The sequence below is a fragment of the Vulpes lagopus genome, chromosome 5 (genome assembly GCF_018345385.1).
Source record: "Vulpes lagopus strain Blue_001 chromosome 5, ASM1834538v1, whole genome shotgun sequence".
NCBI lineage: Eukaryota > Metazoa > Chordata > Mammalia > Carnivora > Canidae > Vulpes > Vulpes lagopus.
This window is the reverse complement of record NC_054828.1, coordinates 52258233-52280719: the sequence shown is the minus strand read 5'-3', so window position 1 is coordinate 52280719 and position 22487 is coordinate 52258233. Positions and strand designations below refer to the sequence as shown.

Below are 22487 nucleotides of genomic sequence, written 5' to 3'. Positions count from 1 at the left end.
CCAAAGGGGTCAGGGAATCCTCGAGCCCAGGTCCTCTACCAGGGGAGCCCTGTGGCCCAGGAACACGCCCACTTGAACATCACTGTGACGGGGTAGGAGGCCGGGAGCAGCCCGGGGCAGCACGGCCTCCGCACACGCACGGGCGTGACTTTCAGGAGCACGGCAGTCGGGCCCCTGGTCTTCCTTGCACCCCTCGTGAGCCGAGGGTCTGCTGGGCACACCCCCATGGCCGCCGTGCCTCGAAGTGACGTTTGTACCTCTCTTTCTACCGTGTCCCCGTAGCAAGGAAACGTTAGCCGCAGGCTATCAACCAAGTACCCCACGTGGGGTATTTTCATAGAACAGTAAAATAATGTCTACACTTTAAAACATTCGTAAACGTTTCTAGAATAAGTGTCAATGCTGGTGCGGCTCTAAAGTAAGGAGACTTTTGTTTTTTCACACACTTAGCCAACTACATCCATGTTGTTACTTTGTGGGCTGTTTCTCACCTCAGGCTGCCACACTCGGCTTGGGAAGTTGCTTTTGGGGCTGCTTTAATTGGCCACGTCTTTGGGTTTACGGCCCTGTGGCTCTAGGTCCGAGGATCCGATCCCACAAAGCCCACACGTTACGATGACAGTAACCGGTACCGTTGTGAGTGGTGCTGTGCCGTGTCAAATGAAGAGATCAATACCTGTATCGTACGGCAGTTGTAAACATCACTGACGGGGAAACTGCTGTATAAACTGTAGGGTGCCCACGCTCTTAGTTGGTATGGATCCATGATGCTGTGGATCCGTTTACAGCCAAGGGGTTTGGGCCTAAGGGGTCCTATCTATAGTTTACAGGGATTTCATTTGCGTTACTACATTTGCTCCCTAGTCCTGCTCCCTAAGTTTTTCTTTCTGACTCTGTTTTTAAAGTAGCCGCTTGGGGATCCCTGGGTGGCTCAGCAGTTTAGTGCCTGCCCCTTTGGCCCAGGGTATGATCCTGGAGTCCCAGGATCGAGTCCCACATCAGGCTCCCTGCACGGAGCCTGCTTCTCCCTCTGCCTGTGTCTCTGCCTCTCTTTGTCTCATGAATAAATAAAAAAAAAATCTTTAAAAAAAAAAAACGTCCCGAGCACGACACAGTTCCACAGTCATTGATGCATTCGATGTTCACATCTGCTTCATGATGTATAATTTTCTCTGTTTTACACAGAAGGGACCTAAGGCAAGAAGAGCTAAAATGGCAAAGCTATCAGCACAGAATTAGTGAGGAACCAAGCTCAAATACAGTTTTCTTTGACTCCAGATCCCTTGATCTCTAAGATGTTACCTTTAAGAGAAATGCAACCAGGGGCTCGTGAGCGACTCAGTTGGTTGAACATCCAAGCCTTGATTTGGGCTCAGGTCACTATCTCAGGGTCGTGGGATCGAGCCCCACATCAGGCTCTGTGCTAGGTGCAGCGTCTGCTTGAAATTTTCTCTCTCTGCCCCTCCTCCTGCACTCTTGCTCTCTCTCTCTCTCAAATAAATAAATCTTTAAGAAGAGAAAGACACACAGAGAGAGAGAGAGAGAGAGAGAGAGAGAGAGATCCATCCAGTGTGGAGGTTCTTAACATTTGGTTTCTATAGAAATCTGTTCGCCTTCCTCACCGCTGGCTATATTTTTCTTGCATCTTTTTCCTCTTCTCCAACATTTGTCCTGTTTTCCTCCCTCTCTTCCTCCCCCCAGTTACAGCCTCCCCAAATACGGTGGCTTTTATATTATAAGTTGTGCGCCCTGCACAGGAGCATCCCTCTAGCAGGATTCCAAAGGAAAGCGTCAGGACCCACTGTGGACATCCCTCGGGGGCTGTCATGGGGAAGGCACAGGTGCCCCACTGCTTCGCTGCCTGTGTTGCATTTCGTGGAGGCTCTGCCAGACAGAATTTGGAAATACTCGTGAAGTGTGTTGATTTTGGCCGTGACTTCAGTGATACTCCCTAATGTGCATTATCAAAAGACAACTACTCTGATCTGAGTCAGGTGGTAGCCAGCAGCTTGGAGTGCTCTGGAGATGAGTGGAAGTTATCCCTTGTGTTTCTGCAGTCTCACTAGGAGCAATTAGACCCCTGGCCATCCATCCTGTATTAATTTGGATTAGATTTGACTGTGATGCTCAAAATGACAGTGGATTCTGTAAGATGGACGTTTGTCTTTTCTTCCAAGTAGACAAAGTCTGGAGGCCAGCAGGCCATGGTTGGTAGGCAGTTCCGCCCAACGCCCAGGCCTCTTCAAGCTTATCACTCTACCCTCCCTATGATAGAGCCATGACGTCAGGACCAAGATGGTAGCACCCCGGTTCCAAGCAATAGGATGAAGGAATAGCCACAGAAGAGAGACAAGTGGCATACGCTAGTTGTTTCTCAACGTTTCTGGAAACTGCCATATAACAATCTGCTTTCCCACGTAAGACCAGACCTTAGACACTTGGCCACACCTCATTGTAAGAAAGGCTGCGCAATGTGATTTTTTACTCTGGGTGAAACCCAGCTAAATTTTTCAACTGAAATCTGTTTGACGTATAGCATTGTATGAAATTAAGCTCTACAAACAGTTAAAAATGTCATTACCTTGGGAAGAAAGGGAGCACGTGTAGTAGAGGAAATAGCTCCCTGTCCTATTCCCCAAATCCTTTATCTTGAATTGTTTGCTTACTCCTTCTAGTTGCCTTATTGGAGTCACTCATTTACATGCTTTGTATTGTAGAGCGACCGTGCAGACAGCTAGTTCTAACCAAGTTCGAGTTCTTTCTACATCCGAAAACCACTTGCTTCCCACCCCTTTCCATCATCCTCCAAAGTCCATTCTGGGAAATCCTAGGACGTATTAGACGGAAGTTGAGATAAGCTAGAGAAACATTGCATCCTATGTAGTGCTCTCCTCGGGGTTCTCCACGCGCATTCACACGTGGAAAGTTCTGCTGGAAGGAAATCTGCCTGATATATTTTGACTAGTGTGTTAAAACTTATTTCCCACCAACCCTTTTTTCATAACATCTAGTAACACATCCTATGGAACACTCTTTGGCAAATGTCGATTAAGCGGATCTGGAAGGTTTGGATGAGTGTGGAGGGGAGAGCCAATCCGTCAAGCACCCTGTCTCCCCCTCTCACGCTCTCCCACACGTTAACGTGAATCTGTGTTTCTCCCCCCTCCTTTTCTAGACTGACGGATCCCATTCCCACCACAGAGACTTCAATCGCACCCCGTCAGAGGCCTAAGGCTGGGCAGACTCAGCCAAACCCAGGAATCCTTCCTATCCAGCCAGCCCTGACACCTAGAAAGCGGGCCACGGTTCAGCCCCCACCCCAGGCTGCAGGTCAGTAACTCGGTTGATTTGGACTTTGATACACCCCTTCGGGAGGCTAGATATTAACAGAAATCTTGGGAAGCCTACTTTTGCTTGAGGAATGGGATTTAGAGGCACGTAAGGAATAATGATTTGCCTGGAGGACCGGTGGTGCGCGCCCACTGAAGTGGTGTGGCAAGTGGCTGGCCGAGGGGAGACCTCTCGCTGGATTGTGTGGGGACCTCCAGGACCACTGAAGCCTAATCTCTCCATTTCTTCTAGTCTTGGCCTGATTTTGTGGCTTGGTCCATTCATCCCATGCCTTCCTTTTTATTTCATATTCTTCTCTTGGCTTTTAAAGAAGGAAGACTCTCCTCCTTTTGACACAGAGGCATCGTTTCTTTAATGCTCTGTCTTCTTAAAGTATCTGTGACCACCCCATGTTTTGGTGTCCTGGTTCCCATGAGATGACTTAGTTTGGAGGAGCCAAATTATCTGGTCACTGAACTTAGTCATCACTTCCCCTCCCAGGAAGCAGCTTTTGGTGAATCTGGTGGTCACGCACTTACAGCCAGGCCCAAGCACCTAGCCTGGGCTCGTGGGTTGTGTAGCTTGCAAGTAAAACGTCAAAGAATGCTTTTGCCCTGAAGCATTGGCAGTAAGGGCAAATATTGTCTTTGCATCATCCAGTAGCGTCAGAGGCCAGTTGAATAAGTAGCTACTTGGGTGCCGACTAGAGGAATAAGCGACCCAGTAGGATGGTGAACAAGGGCAGATTCCTGAAGGAGGCGAGCGTTGAACCTTGCTACTGAACTTCGTCTTGAAAACTACGAAGCACATCGTTTAGCACGAAGATGCAAAGACGGGAGCGGCACAAGGCTCTTGGGATTACCTGTCCACGGATCACCCCCCGTTACTTCTTTGGCAAGAGAAAGGCAGCCAGTTCTGTGTGCAAGAGTTCCGAGCCCTCATCTGGGTTGTTTTCCTCATTACAGGCTCCGGCAGTCAGCCTGGCCTTTTAGCCAGCGTCCCCCAAGCGAAACCCCAGGCCCAACCCAGCCAGCCTCTACCCCAGCCGCAGCCCAAGCAGCCCCAGGCTCCCCCGGCCCCGCAGCCGCCGCCGGCCGCCCCGGCGCAGGCCACACCGCAGCACCAGCAGCCGCTCTTCCTCAAGCAGCAGCCCCAGCAGCAGCCGCCGCCCCAGCAGCCGCCGCCCCAGCAGCCCGCGGGCACGTTCTACCAGCAGCCGCCGCCGCCGCAGGCCCAGGCCCAACAGGTAGGCTGCTCAGGGACCCTTGCTCGGCGTGTCCGGGGCGGCTGCGCACAGGCCCCGTCGCCACAGGCGCCTTCCCTGGGAAGCCGTGGGAGGGCGGGAGCCGCTGGACAGGGCGTCGCTGCGTCTCAGCCGAGCGGACCCATCGGGGCGCTCCCCCCCGCCCCCCGGGGCCTTGGTGAGTCCCTCACCTGTCGGAGGAACCTCAGCAAGGGAGCTACTTTCAGGGCCTCTTTTTCTCTTCTTCTTCTTCTTCTGTTTTTTCCCCCTAACACAACTGCACCCTTAGCATTCTAAAAATTATTTTTTCTTATTACAAAATATTTAGTAACATGTATCTCTTCCTGATGTCTCGTAATTTAAGTCGGCTTGTTCGAATCACAATCCAAACAAGGCCCACGTGTTACATTTAGTGGCGAGTGTTTCTTCTTCCGTTGTCTTTTCATATTTTTTTCTACATTTACTTACTATGCACAAGTTGATTTTATAATGACTGACATTATCTTTAAGTCCCCTTTTATTCAAAGGTGCCCTCTCCGTCTTTCTTTTCCCCTTTGCTATTTAATTTTTTGAAAAAACTGGGTCATTGTCCTGTAGAATTTTCCGCCTTCTGGGTTTGGCTGATTGCATCCCTGCGATCATTTACTGTGCTCCTCCATCCCCTGTGTAAACGGGTAATTTTTTTTGAGGCTCACTCAAAATTTGATTCGTTTGGACGGTTCTTTGCTCTGGTTGCATCACTCAGGAGGCGTACAAAGTCTGGTTGCCCTCTCTCTTACTAAGATCAGTTTGGTGTTGTCTGTGTGATGCATCCATGTAACGTCCCTCATCAGTGGAGCAGCTGTTGATCATTTCCCAAGTCCAGTCGCTCACCGGGGACAGCCCCAGGGTGGATATCCAGCCTTCCCTCTTCACTTAGGGGCTGGGGTTTTCCTGTGAAGAATTTTTCTCAGCTACTCGATGACCCTGAGGTACTGTTTCTATGGAAAAGGCCGATACAATGCTTGAGTCTTTGCCTGTGTTTGCCCAGTTGTCAGAACGGGTCTGTTTCGAGGGTCCTCTAAAGGTGAACAGAGGTTTCTGATTTGTTTTAGGATCATCATGAATTCAGGGATTTAAACATATTTGATATGTTTCCGTACATTGCTGTTTTTAAATTTTTATTTTGATGGTCGAATTGCCCCAGCTCTGGCCGGTAGAAGTCTCTACAGACTGGCTCCTGGGTCCTTTGGTGGTGACCCAGACACCTTTCGTGGTTTCCTTGCTATTCAGTGTAACGAGCTGGTCGGGGCGTGCTCTGATCTTCACCTAGATACAGCCATTTCTCTGTAGGAACTCCCATTTCCTTTTAAAAATGGTATTTAGAGACCACAATTTGATGTTAAGGATGCTTGTTTGCTAATGAGTCAGTTATTGTTTTTAGGCCTTTCCAGTGGATACTTGGGAAATGTATTTTGTTTGGTTTGTTTTATTAACAGAATATATACAGCATGAATCTGAATTCATGTTCTTTTTTTAAATTATTTTTTATAAATTTATTTTTTATTGGTGTCCAATTCGAATTTATGTTCTTAAATCAGAATTATAATTCTAGGATGTTTGCTTAACTGTTTGGATTTTATGATTGTATTTTTCTAGTCTGAAAATCTTGATTCCTAACCACATGAACATAATCACTTACTTGATCTGTAATTTCAAGATAACAGTGCCAGCACGAGTTCTGGAAAAAGATTTCTTTGCCCTTTTTTGTCCTTCGAATGTTTGTTTTGCTCATTATTTTCCGGAGAGTTTGGCTCTCAATTTGATACATAGGTTTATTTGTTTCATTTTTGCCTTTGATATATAGTTATTGCCGAATTTTGGGTCAGTTCTGTTTTATGAAAATATAAAACACAGAGTTTCAAAGTGAAATCTGCAGAACTCTGTCCCTTCCATCCCATAAGATGGAGGGAGCCCTCATTTCTGTTTACAGCTTGACGGTATTGCCTCTTAGGGGTACATAGCATGGTTTATTCACTCAGTCCCCTGTTGGCCAACATCTGGTTGTTTCCAGGATTTTGCAGTTATAAACAGGCGGCTATGTGCTGACATCTGCTTCTTTGCTAACCCTCTAAGTCTGCCCCAGAAGGGAAACAGTATCCCCTTAGTGAGCTCTGCAGCAAGGAACACTGTTTGGGATATTCAAAGACAGGATCTTGACTTTTCTTAATCAGCAGGCCCTCCTTTGACCTGCACGCACGTGTGTGTGTGTGTGTGTGTGTGTGTGTGTGTGTGTGTGTGTGTAGCACAGGCCTTAGCAGTGAGGAGCAGAGATGGACGAAGAGTATCCGTCCGCAGGCAGCTGATAAGAGTGTAACTTGAGAGCCGTGGCTCTCACCGTGAGATCAAGCATCAGCCGGCGCGGTGCGCGGTGCGCGGTGCCGTGTACCGAGCATGAGCATCCCGAGCATCCCGAGCCTTTTGAATGCTGGAGGTGGGACAGTGAAGGGGCTGGAGCCGCACGGGGGCCGCTCGCAGGAGGGCTTGGCGGACTCTGGCTGGCTTAGCAGTTAGGTTCTTGGCGGTGTCGTCACCGCTGCATCCTGTCGGTGCAGTGAAGCCTTTTAATCCTGGCTCCTTCCAAATCCCTTTACAAGAGGGATTACTTCTGTGGGCAGGGAGAGCACCTTTTAGCTTGTTCCCCGGGGAGTCGCGAGGTGCCCAGTGGGATGGGTGCCCTCGGCTTCCATCGCCGCCGCCCAGGAGCCAGGCTGCCGCGCGGGAGGCAGCACAGGGCGGTGGCCGCGGCCCGGCGCTGCCAGGTCGGGCTGTCGCGTTGGTTTGCGTGCCCTGGGCTCCCCCCGAGAGGTGTGAGGCTCAGCTAAGGGACTTCTGCCCGCCTGTGCTCAGGCCTCGGCCTGGGCTCCGTTGCTGCTGAGACACTGGTCTCTTGCGAGCTACCGTTCTGAGCGGCCCCTCCTCCCGTTTGCCGCTTGTGCTCAGTTTCAGGCCGTACACCCCGCAGCCCAGCAGCCCGCGATCGCCCCGTTCCCCGTGGCGCCCCAAGGAAGCTCTCAGCAGCCCCTGATCCAGAACTTCTACCAGCAGCCGCAGCAGCCGCCGCTGGCCACGGGCCTGCACCAGCCGCAGCTGCTGACCCAGAAGGCTGCCGCCACCGCTGCACCGCAGCCCCCCGCAGCCCCGGCCGCAGCCCCGCAGCCGCCCCCGGCCCAGGAGCCCCCGGTAAGAGCCCCCGGCCAGGGCGGAGCAGCCAGGCCAGCAGTCAGGGCTGGGTCCCGGGCCGGAGGGGCGCAGCGATGGGGTGGGGGGCTGCTGCATCCGGGAGAGGGGGCTGCCCTAGTCTTGCAGTTGAAATATTTGATTCTTTTTCTTGATATGTCCAAGGTCGGGATGAGGGGTTCTGTAGAAGGTAGAGCTTGGGAAAAAATTATTCTAGGCTACCGATGAAGGTGAACACTTTTTTTTTTTAAGATTTTATTTATTTATTCATGAGACACCGAGCGAGAGGCAGAGACACAGTCAGAGGGAGAAGCAGCAGAGAGCCCGATGCAGGACTCAATCCCAGGACCCCGGGGGTCACGCCCTGAGCCAAAGGCAGATGCTCAACCGCTGAGCCAACCAGGTGCCCCGAAGATGAACACTCTTATTTATCACTCTAAAATTAGACTGGCATTAAGATCTAGTCACTGTTGGTGCCAGTACTGAGCAGTGAAGGACCTAGGTAGGCTAAGAGCCAGTCCCTTTCAAACTGGGCCCAGGCTAGAAAGGGATTACCCAAGACTGATAGCACAGCTGGGGCAAGAACCAGAGAGTCCTGATCTCTGTTCAAGGATAATAATAAATGCTCATGCGGGGGAGGAAATGATCAGCAACCACTGACTACATTTCTTAGGAGGTTCCCCTTTGTGGTCCCTCTCTGGGGAATGAATTATGAGCCTTCTCCATGTTCCTTGGCTGAAGACATATTTTGAGCTCTGCTCCAGGGTAGTCGGTTGAGGGGATGGAGAAGGAACGAGAGCAGCCAAGAGCCAGAGAGCTTCCCAAATTTGACCCATCCCTCCCTTTCTCTGGTGACCCTTGGCAGGACTTCCCTAGATAAGCAAGTGAGTGACTGTAAAGAATACCCTGAAGCCATCTTAAAGCAATAACCTATGAAAGGAAAATGGCAATATGCCGTAGGTTTTTATTGGAATCTTACTAGTAGCAGCCAGAAGAACCAAAGTAACCTAATTGTTCAAGAACCCAACTCTGCGGCCATTAAAAATCATGGTTATAAAGTCTGTACAATAGTATGAAATGCTCATGAGCATGAAATAATGTTGAAATTATGGGAAAAGTATGTACTTGAAAAGATGCCAGAAAAGAAAAGATAAGAACAGTTGTATTAGGATAGTGGGATGGAAGTCTGGATGGGTTTTCCAGACCTTTGTGTATATTCTTCTGTGTATATTCTTACATTCCTCCATCTGACTGTACTCCTTTTATAATCATATATTTTGTTCTTTGAAACAATCTTCAGCAAGACAGACATCTGAGTGTACTTTGATTCTACTGTGGTTTGTGTGTCCCCCGTCCCTTTCCTAATCCCATCTTTGGCAGAGACGTGATGGTGAAGAAAAGGGAGTCCTGAGCAGTAATCAGGAGACATGAATTTTGTCCCCAGTTGAATCTCTGACCTTGAGTGAGAGCCTAGCCTTAGGGGGCCCTGGTCTCAGCTCCTCTGAAGCCAGGCAGTTGGAATCTTTGTTCTCAAGGCCCCTTTTGACTCATATTCTTAGATTTGAAATGGAAATAAAACTGCCTGACATGGTTGTTGTGAGGAGTAGCCTAATGGATTGGATGGTGGGGTAAGATGTCCTCATGAGGGAAGCACCGGGTCCTCGTGTGCTCCCTACGGGGATGGGCAACAGGAAGGGAAAATGTTCTCCTAGTCGTCTGGGCTCTTCAAAATAAAGGGACTCAACAGTGAAGTAGACCTTTCTCAGAGCAGTGAATGTCTTAAACTCCAAGAGAGAAGCTGACCTAGGTCTGTCCGTAAAGCCAGTGTGGTCTCTGTGGGTACCGGCTCTGCCTTGGCTGACGCTGGGCTCCTGGAGGGAGTTGTGGAGCCGAACCTCTGGTCTACGTGGAGGACTCTGCTTCTCCCTCAGAGATGCCTCCCTTGCTTTACCCTCTGGCCTTAATTTGACTGATTTAGAGCTTTGATTGTATCATTCATTCAGTTGATGAGCGGATGTGTCCTCATACGTGCACATAACCTGCCTTAGTAAAATTCAGAGTCTGCATCAATCCAGGGACAGAAAATCCCAGGCTGTCGGCATCCTGACCCCAGCAGCTGGCCCTTCTGGTTTCCTTTCTCTCTCAGGACCCATCCTCGAAGGCACCGGATGTGAGAGCTGAGCTGCAGCATGGAAGGACGTCTTAGTCTCAAATGAGAGATTGGAGGGAAGGGATAGTTCAGTACCTCACATTCTAAGTCCTTTTGTCTCTGGACTAACAGGATTCAAGCGTTATGTGGCCTTCTTAACGCTGTTTTCTGTTCATCTCCCTGCTGTAGCACTTTGTAGACTGTGACTGATGCTTGAAATCTAACGACGTGGCCACAAGGATGTTCCTACCTATTTGTTTTTCTGGGGTGACAGTTTGCTCTGCCCTCTGAAAATGGCCCAAATCTCAAGAGTCCTTGTGTTATGTTAGATCAGGTTCCATCAAGAGATTTTCAAATTTTTTCTTATATCTTCATGTATTGTCTACCTGGTTCTTCAGGGCCACCTCTAAACCAAAGGTGGGAACAACTGAATCCCATCGCCCCAGTGCTGTACATTTTCTCAGGGAAGCCACAGAAATGGGATCTCGCAGCCCCATCTTATCAGGGAAATCAAGAGCCTCAATAACAAAACAGAAAAAAAAAAAACCTGCTACTTTACGAATCACAGTGGAATCCTAAATTACTCCTAACCAGAAGTCTGAGCTGTGTCAGTCGAGGATCTCTGAGCAGAAATTTCTCAGCTCACGCGTGTTTCAGCCGGAGGTGTGGCTTCATTGGCTTCTGCCTGTGGAGGTAGATTGCTCAAAGCACGCCCTTTGGAGGCATTCTCAGTGAGTTCCTACGTGACCCCAGAAACAGAAAGTGGTCCTACAGGATACACTCTTGATTTTTGGAGCGAGAAATAGCTTCTGCAGTCTTAGGCTCTGGGCTGTACTGTGTATCGATACTCTGTATATCACTGCTGATGAAGATGGAAATTTATATATAAGCATCCCATAAATGCCGTGCCATCAGTCCCAAAGTTATAGCTCAGATTGTCAAAAAAAAAAAAAAAAGATTGTCAACAAGTCTTTTTTCGTTCTGGGTGTTATTGGTAAATTCAGCCATTTGAGTCCCGCGTTAGCTCTCATGTGGCGTTTTTTATTATGCTTGTCTGTTTATTTGCTTTCCCTTCCCCCCATCCTTTTTGGGAACACTTGCCATTTATTTTCCTAGCAGATTCAAGCCCCAGTAAGACAACAGCCAAAGGTTCAAACAACCCCACCTCCTGCCGTCCAGGGGCAGAAACTCGGATCTCTCACTCCTCCATCATCCCCCAAGACCCAACGTGCTGGGCACAGGCGGATTCTCAGTGACGTAACCCACAGCGCAGTCTTTGGGGTCCCTGCCAGCAAATCAACCCAGCTGCTCCAGGCAGCTGCAGCTGAGGCCAGCCTCAATAAGTCCAAGTATGTGGTGCTTCCCCTTTATCTTTTTTACTTTTGTGGGCTGGGGCTGCTGTGGGCCACTGCTGTGTCATTCTTTGATGCTGTATGTAGATGTGTGTGTGTGCACATATAATGGTATGTGTGTGCCTGTTTATTAAGAAACTGAATTTGCCTGTAGTACATAGACCAGACTGATCTTAAGACATAATTTCATACTTGTTTACTGTTACCATCCTCTCAACCATTCCATCTTCCACAGAGTTTTGTTTTGCGTGTGTGTGTGTGTGTGTGTGTGTGTGTGTGTGTGTTTTCCCGGACAAATTAGATTTTGTTATTTATGTATGTATGTATGTCCCACAGAGTGTTTTTTAAACCAGCTGACCAAATCTCTCTATGATGAAAGTCTTTCATTGGCTCCCCCTATCTAAACTCCATAGGCTGTTGTATCACATCGGTGGACTTGTTGTTGTCCATCTTTGTGAACACTTTGTTCATCCTGGGCCCTCTCCCCGAACTGCCATTCTCCTCCTTGTCCACCTAGGAAATGCTTATTTATTCATCAAGATCCATGTCAAAGATTACCTCTTCTTTGACCCCTTGGGTGTCACATGTACGTTTGTCAGAACCTTTTTTTGAGCATGTATCACATTACATGATCATTATCTGTTTGTGTGTCCAGCTGACCTAGCCTGAAAATTCCTCCAAGACAAGGACCATGTCTTAACCTTTGTAAATCCAGTGACCAGCTCCGTGCCTGAAATAAAGTAGATTGCAATGAGTGTTTGCTAGGTAAATGCAATTTCAGACCCTTAGCTTTCTTGGAACCATGTACTCACTCCAAAGTTAAAAATCTCTAAGTTGTTAGTTAAACGCAAAGGACATCAAGAGAGGCTTTAGAAGAAAACTAGGTAATGATACCTGGAAGCACAAGATAGTGAGGACTGTCTTTATTTCTCCTTAACTGCGATGGTCACTGCTCATGGCGGCCCTCCATTCTCTGCGTGCCAGGTCCTGACAGATGGGAGGCAGCTGAAAAGGCATCAGCCCCAGCCCTTCTGGGGTCGGTTATTGTGGATATTACAGTGGATGCCTCAGGAGGTACAAGCCTAAGAACAGGTTGCTTTGTGATTCGGGATTGAAAGGAGTTGCAGAAGAGACCAAAAATCTAAGCAAGAGATTAAAGAAGCAGTGGGGGAGAGTGGATTGTGAAAGAAAGGAGACATAATATTTCACACGGTGATAAAAGTATCTGTGGAAACCATCCAATTGCCATGGAACATCCTTTTAGAAAACTACTGCAGAAAATAATGGTTTATTTTATTATTTTATTTTTTTGAAAATAATGGTTTAATTCAGAAAACAACCTGGTCTCAAAGAAAAAGTAGATTGACCCTTTTTCAACTTTTTTCATTTCGTGGGGGTGGGAACCTACCTAGGTCTGCAACCACCACTCCATCAGGCTCTCCTCGGACCTCCCAGCAAAACGTTTATAATGCTTCCGAAGGTTCTACGTGGAATCCCTTCGACGATGACAATTTCTCCAAACTCACAGCTGAAGAACTGCTGAACAAGGACTTTGCCAAGCTGGGGGAAGGTGAGCAGTTGTCCCTCTGTGATTCTTAAACCCTAACGCTAGAGGCATATGTGTGTGAAAACTCAGGGTTGGGTCTTTCCCTTAGAGGCTTGCTTGGAAGTTGGAGCGCAAATTGCTTTCTGCGTTTGGCAGAGCACTGACATCTTTTCATCTTCAGGAACTCCTGGCTTGCCGTGGGTGGCGGCACACAGAGTGGGACACTTTTAGGACAGATTTGATAGCATAGATCAGGATATATGGTCGAGCATGGTCATTCCTTGGGGGAGTGTGATGGTTGTTCATCCTAAGTGTTTATTGTCCCAGAAAGTTGTAACTGCTTACCCGGGAGAGTGTGCCCTGCCGTGGACATTGCATCTTGACCACCATCAGAGCTCTGTAGTACGGTTGCTGACTGTGGAGAGGTGACCAAATAAATAGAAGGTACCATTTCTCAAAAACCCACAGTTTAGGGCCCCCTGGATGACTCAATGGGTTAAGCGCCCAACTCTTGATCTCAGCTCAGGTCTTGAGCTCAATGTCATGAGTTCATGCCCTGCATTGGACTCCATGCTCAGCGTGGAGCCTACTTAAAAACAAAACAAAACAAAAAATGCACAGTCTGTTTTGGAAAGGCGGGACTCGTGCACACAGGCACACATGTGCACTTTGGAAAACAACAGTATGCCCTGAGAAAATTCTTCAAATAGAGTTCCTTGGCATTAGACCAGAGCACAGGGTGGTAAAGGAATGATCAGAACCAAGGGAATGATACAAACTTGGACCATACCTTTTAATTTTACTCTTTTTAAACTTTTGTTAATCTCTTTTAACTATTTTATAGATGTCTTTCAAAAATGTATATTACGGGCAGCCCTGGTGGCTCAGTGGTTTAGCACTGCCTTCAGCCCTAGGTGTGATCCTAGAGCCCCGGGATCGAGTCCCACGTCGGGCTCCCTGCATGGAGCCTGCTCCTCCCTTGGCCTATGTCTCTTCCTCTCTCTCTCTCTCTCTGTCATGAATAAATAAATAAAATCTAAAATCTTGGGGAAAAAAATATTTACTTTCTTATTCTTTTAAACAAAAGATAGAGTATAGGATTTAACTCTGACAGCTAACTCATCATCAAATTATTTCATTGTTGGGTATGCCGCTTATTGTTCTAGAATGGACAGGAATATCTTCACGGGCTATTGAAGACTCTTGTACTTTTGCACTTACAAGACTCCCAAGTTTTAAAAATCTTGTGTCTATTTTTATTTTTCATAATTTCCTGTCTCTCTTCTGTCGCAATAAACTGCTGCCCTTGTGCCTGTCCCTCTTCAGTCTCACTCCTGCCATTTCACCCACGCCGCCTTCTCATGCGCTCTCCTGAACTGTTTCCAACACGGAAAACAGATTGGCAAACTCATCAGAATTCTATAAAAACAAATAGATTGAGAGTAAGGACTGGAGGCATTCTGCCTATAATGTGCTTGAGCTTTGGGGCTTTAGCTCCAGCCATCTTTTTTGTTGCTTATTTATTTATTTATTTGAAAAAATTTTTAATTGTGATAAGTAAACATAACACAAGCGTTAGCTTCTTAACCACTGTCAGGTGTACACACACGTCATTGCACCTCCAGTCTCCAGGACTTCACCTTGCAGAACCAATGTGCTATCTTCGCTTCTGACAACTTCCTTCCTTTTCTCAGCTCTCGTCTCGGTTACTGCAGCCACTAGACAAGGACCTGTGCAGGGCCCCGGTGTTGCCACAATGCAGTAAGAGGAGTCAAGTCTCCCCTCCGTCCTGTGAGTGTGTGTCGTGGAATTCTGCTGGAGTGAGCTGACTGCTGTCTTGTCCTTCCAGGCAAACATCCTGAGAAGCTCGGAGGCTCTGCTGAGAGTTTGATCCCAGGCTTTCAACCAACTCCCGGTGACGCTTTTGCCACTCCCTCGTTTGCTGCTGGAACCGGTTAGTATCGCAGATGCCTGAAGCACAGGGCTCACTGTCGTTACCTCTGCACTTTCCGCTCCACAGATAACTCTGGTGCACCACGGAGCCCCAAATCTTGGTGCTAACGTGTTTTCTTTTATTCAGAAATAGTTCCAATATAAAGATAGGGAGAAAGAAATATCTAGAATCATTTCAAATTAAAATGACAGGATGATGTGTCGGTAAGATACAGGATTGTTCTGTCTAGTTCACGCACATACTTTAAGCAAATATTTCTAAATTTAAGAACATCACTGTTAATGTCTTGTAATTGCTTAGGTCTTTGGAATGACTTGAAGAATTCTAAGAATTAAATGATGTATCCTCTATCCAAGATTCTGCTGAGCTGTGTTTCTGTGCCTCTGTGTGTGTGTGTGTGTGTTTACAAGGAGAGGGAGATCTCTTTTTAAATTAGACCTTTTTTAAATTAAAGAAGCAATAGTAAAAGACTAATTTTCTCCTTTATTAACAAAAATTATACACCGTCAATTATACTTCAATTAAAATTTCTTAAAAATTAAAAAATTGTACAGGTTTATTATATAAAAGTAATTTATAGACAAGTGTAGAGAAGAAAGTTAAAATCCCCATAGTCGCACTGCTAAGAAGTAGCACAAGGTACCATTTTGGTGTCTATTTTAGTGGCATTTACCCTTTGTAGGGTCACAGATATCTTCGTGAATGTAATGAAATTTACAGATCTTCTTCCTCACGAAAATATACGACCACAATTTTGTAAATAATTGTTAGCTTCAGCTTAAGACTCTAATGTACATCTTTATAGTCTTATTTTAAAACCAAATTTTCTTGCTTGCTAAGTCTGGCACATTTCCCACATCATTAAAGAAGCTCCTAAAAGATAAATTTTAAAAGATCTATGTTAAATTGCTTCATATGGATTTGTCCTAATGTATCTAACCAAGTAATCTCTGTTTTAAACATTAATTTGGTTTCAGTGTTCTCCTGTTATAATTCACTCAGCAACAGATATGAGGTTTTGAGTATGTATATTCCTTGTGGATAAGGAATTTGATATGCTTCTGAAATTGATCTTTTTTAGTTATATTAATTTCTGATTTTATCCTTATATATTCCTTTCCTCCTGTCTTCTGTAAGTGTGTTAGTAGTTTTTCTAATGTCTTAGGTTCATTTGTTATTGGAACTTTGGCTGTCATGTAATAACCTTTACAGTTTCTTTAAGATAACTTCTAGAAGATTATTGGTTAAATAAAAGATATGTGTCTTTTAAGGTTTTTGATACGTATTTCTAAATTGGCCTCTGAGAATGCTATACAAATTTTATTTTGATCAACAGTGAAAGAGTAATTCTTCCTCCATTTCCCCATCCAGCCCCACTCAGAGGCTGTAGACAGAGGACAGTGTTTACTGGCCATTATTTCTTCTGGGATTTGTGGTGTTCATGTCTTTTGCCTTTTTTTTTTTTTTTTTTGAAGTTCTTTTTTCATTTTGTTCTTATTTGTCCTATATGTAAACGTTTTCCCCAGTCTATCATTTGTCCTACACAAGTCTTATCTCACCTGACCCTTAACACCATCCCCACATCAGTCACAGTTGCGGTTACTGAGCACAGACTAGCATCTTTTCCAGGGTCACATATCTAGGAAGCAGCACAGCTGGGACACCATCCCTCTGGTCCCAGAACTTCCTCTCTCAGGTTTTCTGCCACACAAAGAGGCAAATTTAGTGATATTTTTTCTGGAAAATCATCTGCAATTTTAATGTGTATTGAATAAAATAGAATAATGCGTTTAAACCTTTTATACTATTTGTATACATATCAGTTTTCACTGTATGTATTTGTGTTTCATTTTTTCTTGGGAACCTTAGCAAGAAATTTGTTGTTTAAGCATCTTTCTAAGGCAACTTTTAGATTTATAAAATCTACTATTTTTCTGTCTTCTAAATCTTTAACTTTTGCTTTTTTTTTTTTTTTTGATTACAGATCTGTTTTTCTTAGGTTTGCTTTGTCAGTATTAAGAGGAACACATACTAAAATCTTTAATATTCTTCTTAAAAACATAATGGAAGTGTTTAGCATTTTTCTCCCGTTGTAATAGTGATTTTCAGCCAGCTTGAGAGTGTGGAGAGAGGTTCATTGTAATCTGCTAGAAGACTTGTCCACAAATATTTCAATATTCTCTTCTCTCTTTAATTGCCCAGCCCACCCCGACCCTTGAGGATTACACTGTTTATTGAGGGTGCTTGCTAATAGGTGTGCACTTCCCTCGTCAGAAAAAACCTGATGTTTTAATCATATCCCATAAGTCTTCATGTGATATTCTCGTTGTTACTCATTTGGAATACATACACATTGGCCTTATTTGGGGCATGCTTTTTAACATTAAAAAGTTAAAATGTTTTGTGTTATTCTTTATTTATAGCTTTGTTGTCTTGCCTGTGTAGTATATAAATGTATTGGTATTTGGGTCTGGTTTAAAGTGCTTAAAGTTCATTAGGCCACATGTTGACCAAATGTGTAAAGCATTGACCGTTGTCCTTGAGATAGAGCATCACACCAATGACCAGCTATGGTACTAGGTAGGATAGAGTTTCCCTGGAAAGAGGGCTGTGGAATAAGCTCTAGGAGAGTCTTCTTTGGTGTTGAATCCTAGTATTTAGTGTTGTGTTTGCTTCAGTATAGATTACTGAATGAATGAAAAGAATTGCTGTTTGCCACAGGTTAGGTGCTTGGATTCATCAGTGTTAACATCAGTGTTAACACATTTTCCATCTGCCCTCAGTTTCAGTGCCTATAATTCCTACTTATCACATGTTTTGTTGTTTGTCTATATGAACTGGCTTTTTTTTTAAAAGATTTATTTATTTATTTTAGAGAGACAGAGCATGGAGGGGAAGGGCAGAAGGAGAGGGAGAGAGAGAGAGCTTTAAACAGAGCACCAAGACTGATGGAGGGTTCGATCCCATGACCCAGATGGAAACCAAGAATCCAGGGCTCAGCTGACTGCACCATCCAGGCACCCTTGTATGAACTTTTTCAAACAGTTTTTATTTTTGTTTTAGCCTGTTCTCTCCCTTTATGCTTACTTTAAAGGCTATAAATGGCTGTATTTTTTAAAGGGATTTAAAGGCCTTGCCTTAAAAAACATACGTTTGAGTAAAGTTATGACAGTAATAACAGTGAACATATACTGAGCATTTCCTACATGCTAATAAGCCCACTGATTAAGTGTTTTTTATGCATTATTTCAGGTAGTCCTTAAAACAACCTTCAAGGGACGCCCAGGTGGTTCAGTCAGTTAAGCATCTGCCTTTGGCTCAGTTCATAATCTCAGGGTGCTAGGATCCAGTGCCCTGCTCAGTGGGGAGTCTTCTTCTCCCTCTGCCCCTCCCCACCTCGTGCTTGCACTCTATCAAATAAATAAATAATCTTAAACAACAAACCAGCCCACAAGAGGTTAAATTACCTGACCAAGGCCACAACTGGAGAATGATAGTATAGAGATTTGGACCTGAGCAACCCAACCCAGAACCTATAGTCATAACTACATCTCAAGAATCTTTGTAAATCAGTGACACTAAGCTTTTATGAACATTATAAAACGTCTTCACATTTTTTTCATGTTATCCAGCCTTTTTAAATGAACATTTGATATTTTTCCTTCTTTCTTTGTGGTGTAAACTTTTGTGTGTGTGTGACACTTTCAATTTTATAAATGAAAGAAAATTATATCTAAATCCCAGAAATTAATATGTCCTCATTCGTACAAAGTATAGGATAGCACCATTTTCTAGAATTTTTCTAATCAAGCTCAAACTGTTCACTGATTTTAAACCTTCCAATCAAAGGAGGAGATAGGCAGGAAATTTGGCAATGAGTCAGAGAGGATGACAGAAGGATTATTTTAAACATTTTTATGGTTAAAGCTGCAAAAATGTTGATGAACTATGTCCATATGTTGGAACAGACATTTAAAACTTGACATTGTGCCTCTTTTTTAAAAATATTTTTCTGTTGAGTTATACACATTCAATTGTGTAATTTTGGAAAAATGACTAAAAGCCCAAAGAAACAAGATAAAAGAACTCATAATCCCAGTGCAAGAGGAAAACATTGCTGACATTTTATAATATTTATGTCCAGAATTTTATTTCTGTATATATACTTTTTTCAAAAATGAATATATGCAGTTTTATGATTTTTTTCTGTTAATATATTTCATTGTATCTCATTTGAAAATACTTTAAAGATTTTAAGAGCAGTGATTTTACCCTTCTCTTCCTCCGTCTACCTTCAAAGAAGCTTAGTTAAAAACTCACTCTAATAACCTTCTCAAAATGACAAAATTACAGAGATTGAAAACAGATTAGTGGGTTCCCAGGGTATAGAGACTGGAGGAAGGAGTGAGTATGACTATAAAGGAGAACAAGAAGGTTCTTTGGTTTGATGGAACAGTTCTGTGTCATTGTCCTGGTGGTGCTTATGCTAAGCTGTACATAGCATCTAACTGCAAGAACACACACACACACACACACACACGAGTGCATGTGAAAATTGAATAAAGTCTAATAACAGTATTGTAATGGTATCAGTGATATTGTCCTATAGTCGTAAAAGATCTCACTATGGAGGGAAGCTGGTTGGAGATTCCTAGAACTCTATGTATAGCAAAATCCTATGATTTCATAATTATTCGAAAATAAAACGTTTTTTAAAAAAAATCTCTACAGATGGTAAAATGAGATTTTAACTAGAGAACAAACTGAGTGTTAAAATGCAATGTAAAGAATGGTAAATTGGAAACCAGCAAGCCTGGGTTCTGACCCCGGTTTGCAGGTAGACCCCTGGCTAGCCTCTTAACTTCTGGGCTTCATTTCCTTTTCTGTAAAATAAGAAAGTTGTGCTAGAAAATCCTAAGATCCCTTTTTAAGCCCTGTGATCCCACGGGGTGTGTAGATTTCTGTAAATCCGTGAGTTTGCCAAGTTCTAGAATGAACGTCGGTGAATGTTAGATGGCGTCCAGAAGTTAGGGCTTGTCTAGCCTTGCAGCAGACACGGAGTCCATTTCTGTTTCTGTCTGTGTCTGTCTGCCTCGCACTCTAACAGACGTGCGGTGGCACGGAGACCGCAAGGTGGTGAAGGGCCCTTGAGGTGCCTGTATGGCTGTGTTAGATTACACACGAAGCCCCGTCCACTTCCATGCTACGGTGTGAGACACGGGCAGTAGCTGGCGCGGGAGCTCTGGAAGAGATCACTGTAGGCTTCCACACCAGGAAGAAGCGGAATCCAGGTGTGCGAATAGACTAGGGTCGTCAGTTGTGTCTCTGAGTATGTTGCAGGGACTGGGTGACATCTCTCAGACGTGTTTTGCCATCACACTGGATTATATCCACTCATATGCCTCTTTATTCTGTCTCTGAGTTTAGATTTACTCTATAATTTGAGCTGTTGAGTAAATAGGTGGTAAATTCATCTGGATTTACTTGATGTTTTCTGCTTTCTCTCTCTCTCTCTCTTTTTTTTTTTTTTTTCTCCTTGACCCTTTCTTCCCCTCCAACCAACTCCAGCTGAGAAAAGGAAGGGTGGGCAGACTGTGGATTCCAGCCTGCCGCTTCTAAGTGTATCTGATCCTTTCATTCCTCTTCAAGTACCCGATGCACCAGGTAGGTAAATCGAGCTGATCTGAGCTTAAGCAGCTTGATTCTTATGTCCCAGGGTCCCTTGAGAGTTGTTTCACCACTCCATAAAAAGGAGGTGAATTCCAGGCCCGTTATATGTTTTTTGGTAACCGGAAGGGCCTGTGCATTGGAAGGAACCCTAGTCCAATATGATTGTAACATGTTGGGGGGCACCTGTAACCATGTGATAGAAGGAACAAAATGCTCATAGTGGTTATAGTATGATGACTGAATTACTGGGGATTTCCTGTCCAGTTCCTGTTTTCCTATACTGTGCTTTTATTTTAGAAATAAAAGTTAAAGGGAATGTGAGCCAGGAGACCCAGGTTCCCTTCCTGGCACTTGAACTCTCTGAAAGCCTTCTGGGCTCGCCTCTTCATCAGTGAAGTAATTTGGTCTGCCTGAGTTCAAATATCCCATTAGGGCTCCAATATCCTGACTTTTAAGTGAGCAGTCTAAAAAAAGTAAGAAATTGTTAGTACGTTCTGATTGAAATAGCTTTTGAAACAGTCATTGGGTGTTGTCTATGTGGGGTTCACGGATGCCAATGATTTTTCTCCCTAATCTTCGCCATCCTTTCGAGGGTAGGGTGGGGAGCATGACATGTGGCATAGAAGCCACCCTTTCTCTTCTCTATCAGTCTTTTTGAAAAAGCAAATAGATCCAGTTATTTAGAAGCATCTAGCGCCCATTTTGTTCCTGATAGATTTTCTTTTTTTCTCATTCTTACCCTTGCCTGTTCTTGCTTTTATACTAATAGGATCTGCTTGGTTCTTCTTCTCTCAGAATGTTAAAGGTATTTAACTGGCTCAAGATTGGAAGTGATCATGATATCTGTACCATCTACTTACTAAGACAGACTATAGCAGTGGTACCGTGATGGTTTTTATTTCTTTGGGCAATTTGCTGACCCTCCTTAGGGGGAGCAAATACTTGCCTTGACCTGGTAGTAAATTGTGTCACTTGATAGCTTGCTGGACCTGGACACAGGTCAAAAATACCTAAAGTCACTGAGGAATGATTCAGTACAGGATGGTTAAAGGGAAGGAAGCCATCAAGTAGAGGCCCTTTTCTCAGTTGTGTCCTTCAGGTGTGCCTGGCAGTGCGTAGACAAGCCGGTTTCTGGGAGAACGCTGGAAAAGTATGGGCTGCAAACTCAGGCCGGGGCCCCCTGGCCCCTTGTTGCGGCAGTCATGGGATCAGACAGGAAGGGGGGTTACTGAGGCGTCTCCCTTGGACAGCCCACGGGGCTCTTGCCTTACTCTTTCCCAGATAGCCCACGAGCTGTGGAAGCTGGAAGGGCAGGCCTCTTGGCACAGGCCAGAAGATGGGGGTCCACAGGCGAGGAGCTGTCCTCTGCCGTGGTCACAGGTGCACGCCGGGTCAGGGATGAGGAGCCAGGCACACATGCCAGGTGGCTCAAGAGACCAACTACCGTTGTAGAGATGAGTTGTGAAGGTTGTGACGAGCCGTAGGTCGCTGGCTGCCATCCACCTCCCTTACCTTTCCTGTCTCCTGATCTGTATTTCTCTCATTCTGGGGGATTCCTGCTCAAGTGATACTGGTGTACACTTTAAGACCAAGTAAGCCATGGCCCCTCTTGGTTTTAATGGGAAATCAATTAAAATGGAACATTCTAAAAAAATAAATAAATAAATAAAATGGAACATTCTATAGAGAATTACAGGGGTATCTTATTTGCTTTATGATCCGTCAGACCAGACTCCTCTGAAGACATAAATTAGACATGTCACTCCTTTGTGCTCCAGTGAATTTCTGTATCATTGAGCATAAAATCGGGCTTCTTGTTGTGACCTGAAAGGCCCTAACTAATCTGGTTAGCCCCCTGGCTGCCCCTCGAACCTGAGCTCATAGCATTCTTTTCTTCAGTCTTTCCTCCAACAGGCTGAGCTTGTTCCCACCTCGGGGCCTTTGCACATGCTGGTACTCTGCCTGGAAAGCTTTTCCTCCATCTCTCTTCCTTCTTGTCAGCTGACATTTGGGCCTCTGCTTAA

At 45.0% G+C, this 22487-nt stretch overlaps 1 protein-coding gene across 16 annotated transcripts in view; it reads left to right on the top strand.

Moving 5' to 3' along the window:
• The window catches only part of AAK1 (AP2 associated kinase 1), a 164713-nt gene that overhangs the window by 109572 nt on the left and 32654 nt on the right, over positions 1 to 22487 (top strand). For 10 of the 16 annotated variants that reach the window (XM_041755809.1, XM_041755803.1, XM_041755805.1 and 7 more), the window contains 7 exons: positions 3176 to 3330; positions 4296 to 4576; positions 7556 to 7795; positions 11058 to 11290; positions 12688 to 12863; positions 14689 to 14793; positions 20362 to 20457. In XM_041755809.1, the coding sequence (XP_041611743.1) occupies positions 3176 to 3330; positions 4296 to 4576; positions 7556 to 7795; positions 11058 to 11290; positions 12688 to 12863; positions 14689 to 14793; positions 20362 to 20457 (1286 nt within the window). The remainder of the gene's footprint in view (positions 1 to 3175; positions 3331 to 4295; positions 4577 to 7555; positions 7796 to 11057; positions 11291 to 12687; positions 12864 to 14688; positions 14794 to 20361; positions 20458 to 22487) is intronic. The other 6 variants (XM_041755801.1, XM_041755811.1, XM_041755802.1 and 3 more) reach the window with 4 other exon arrangements.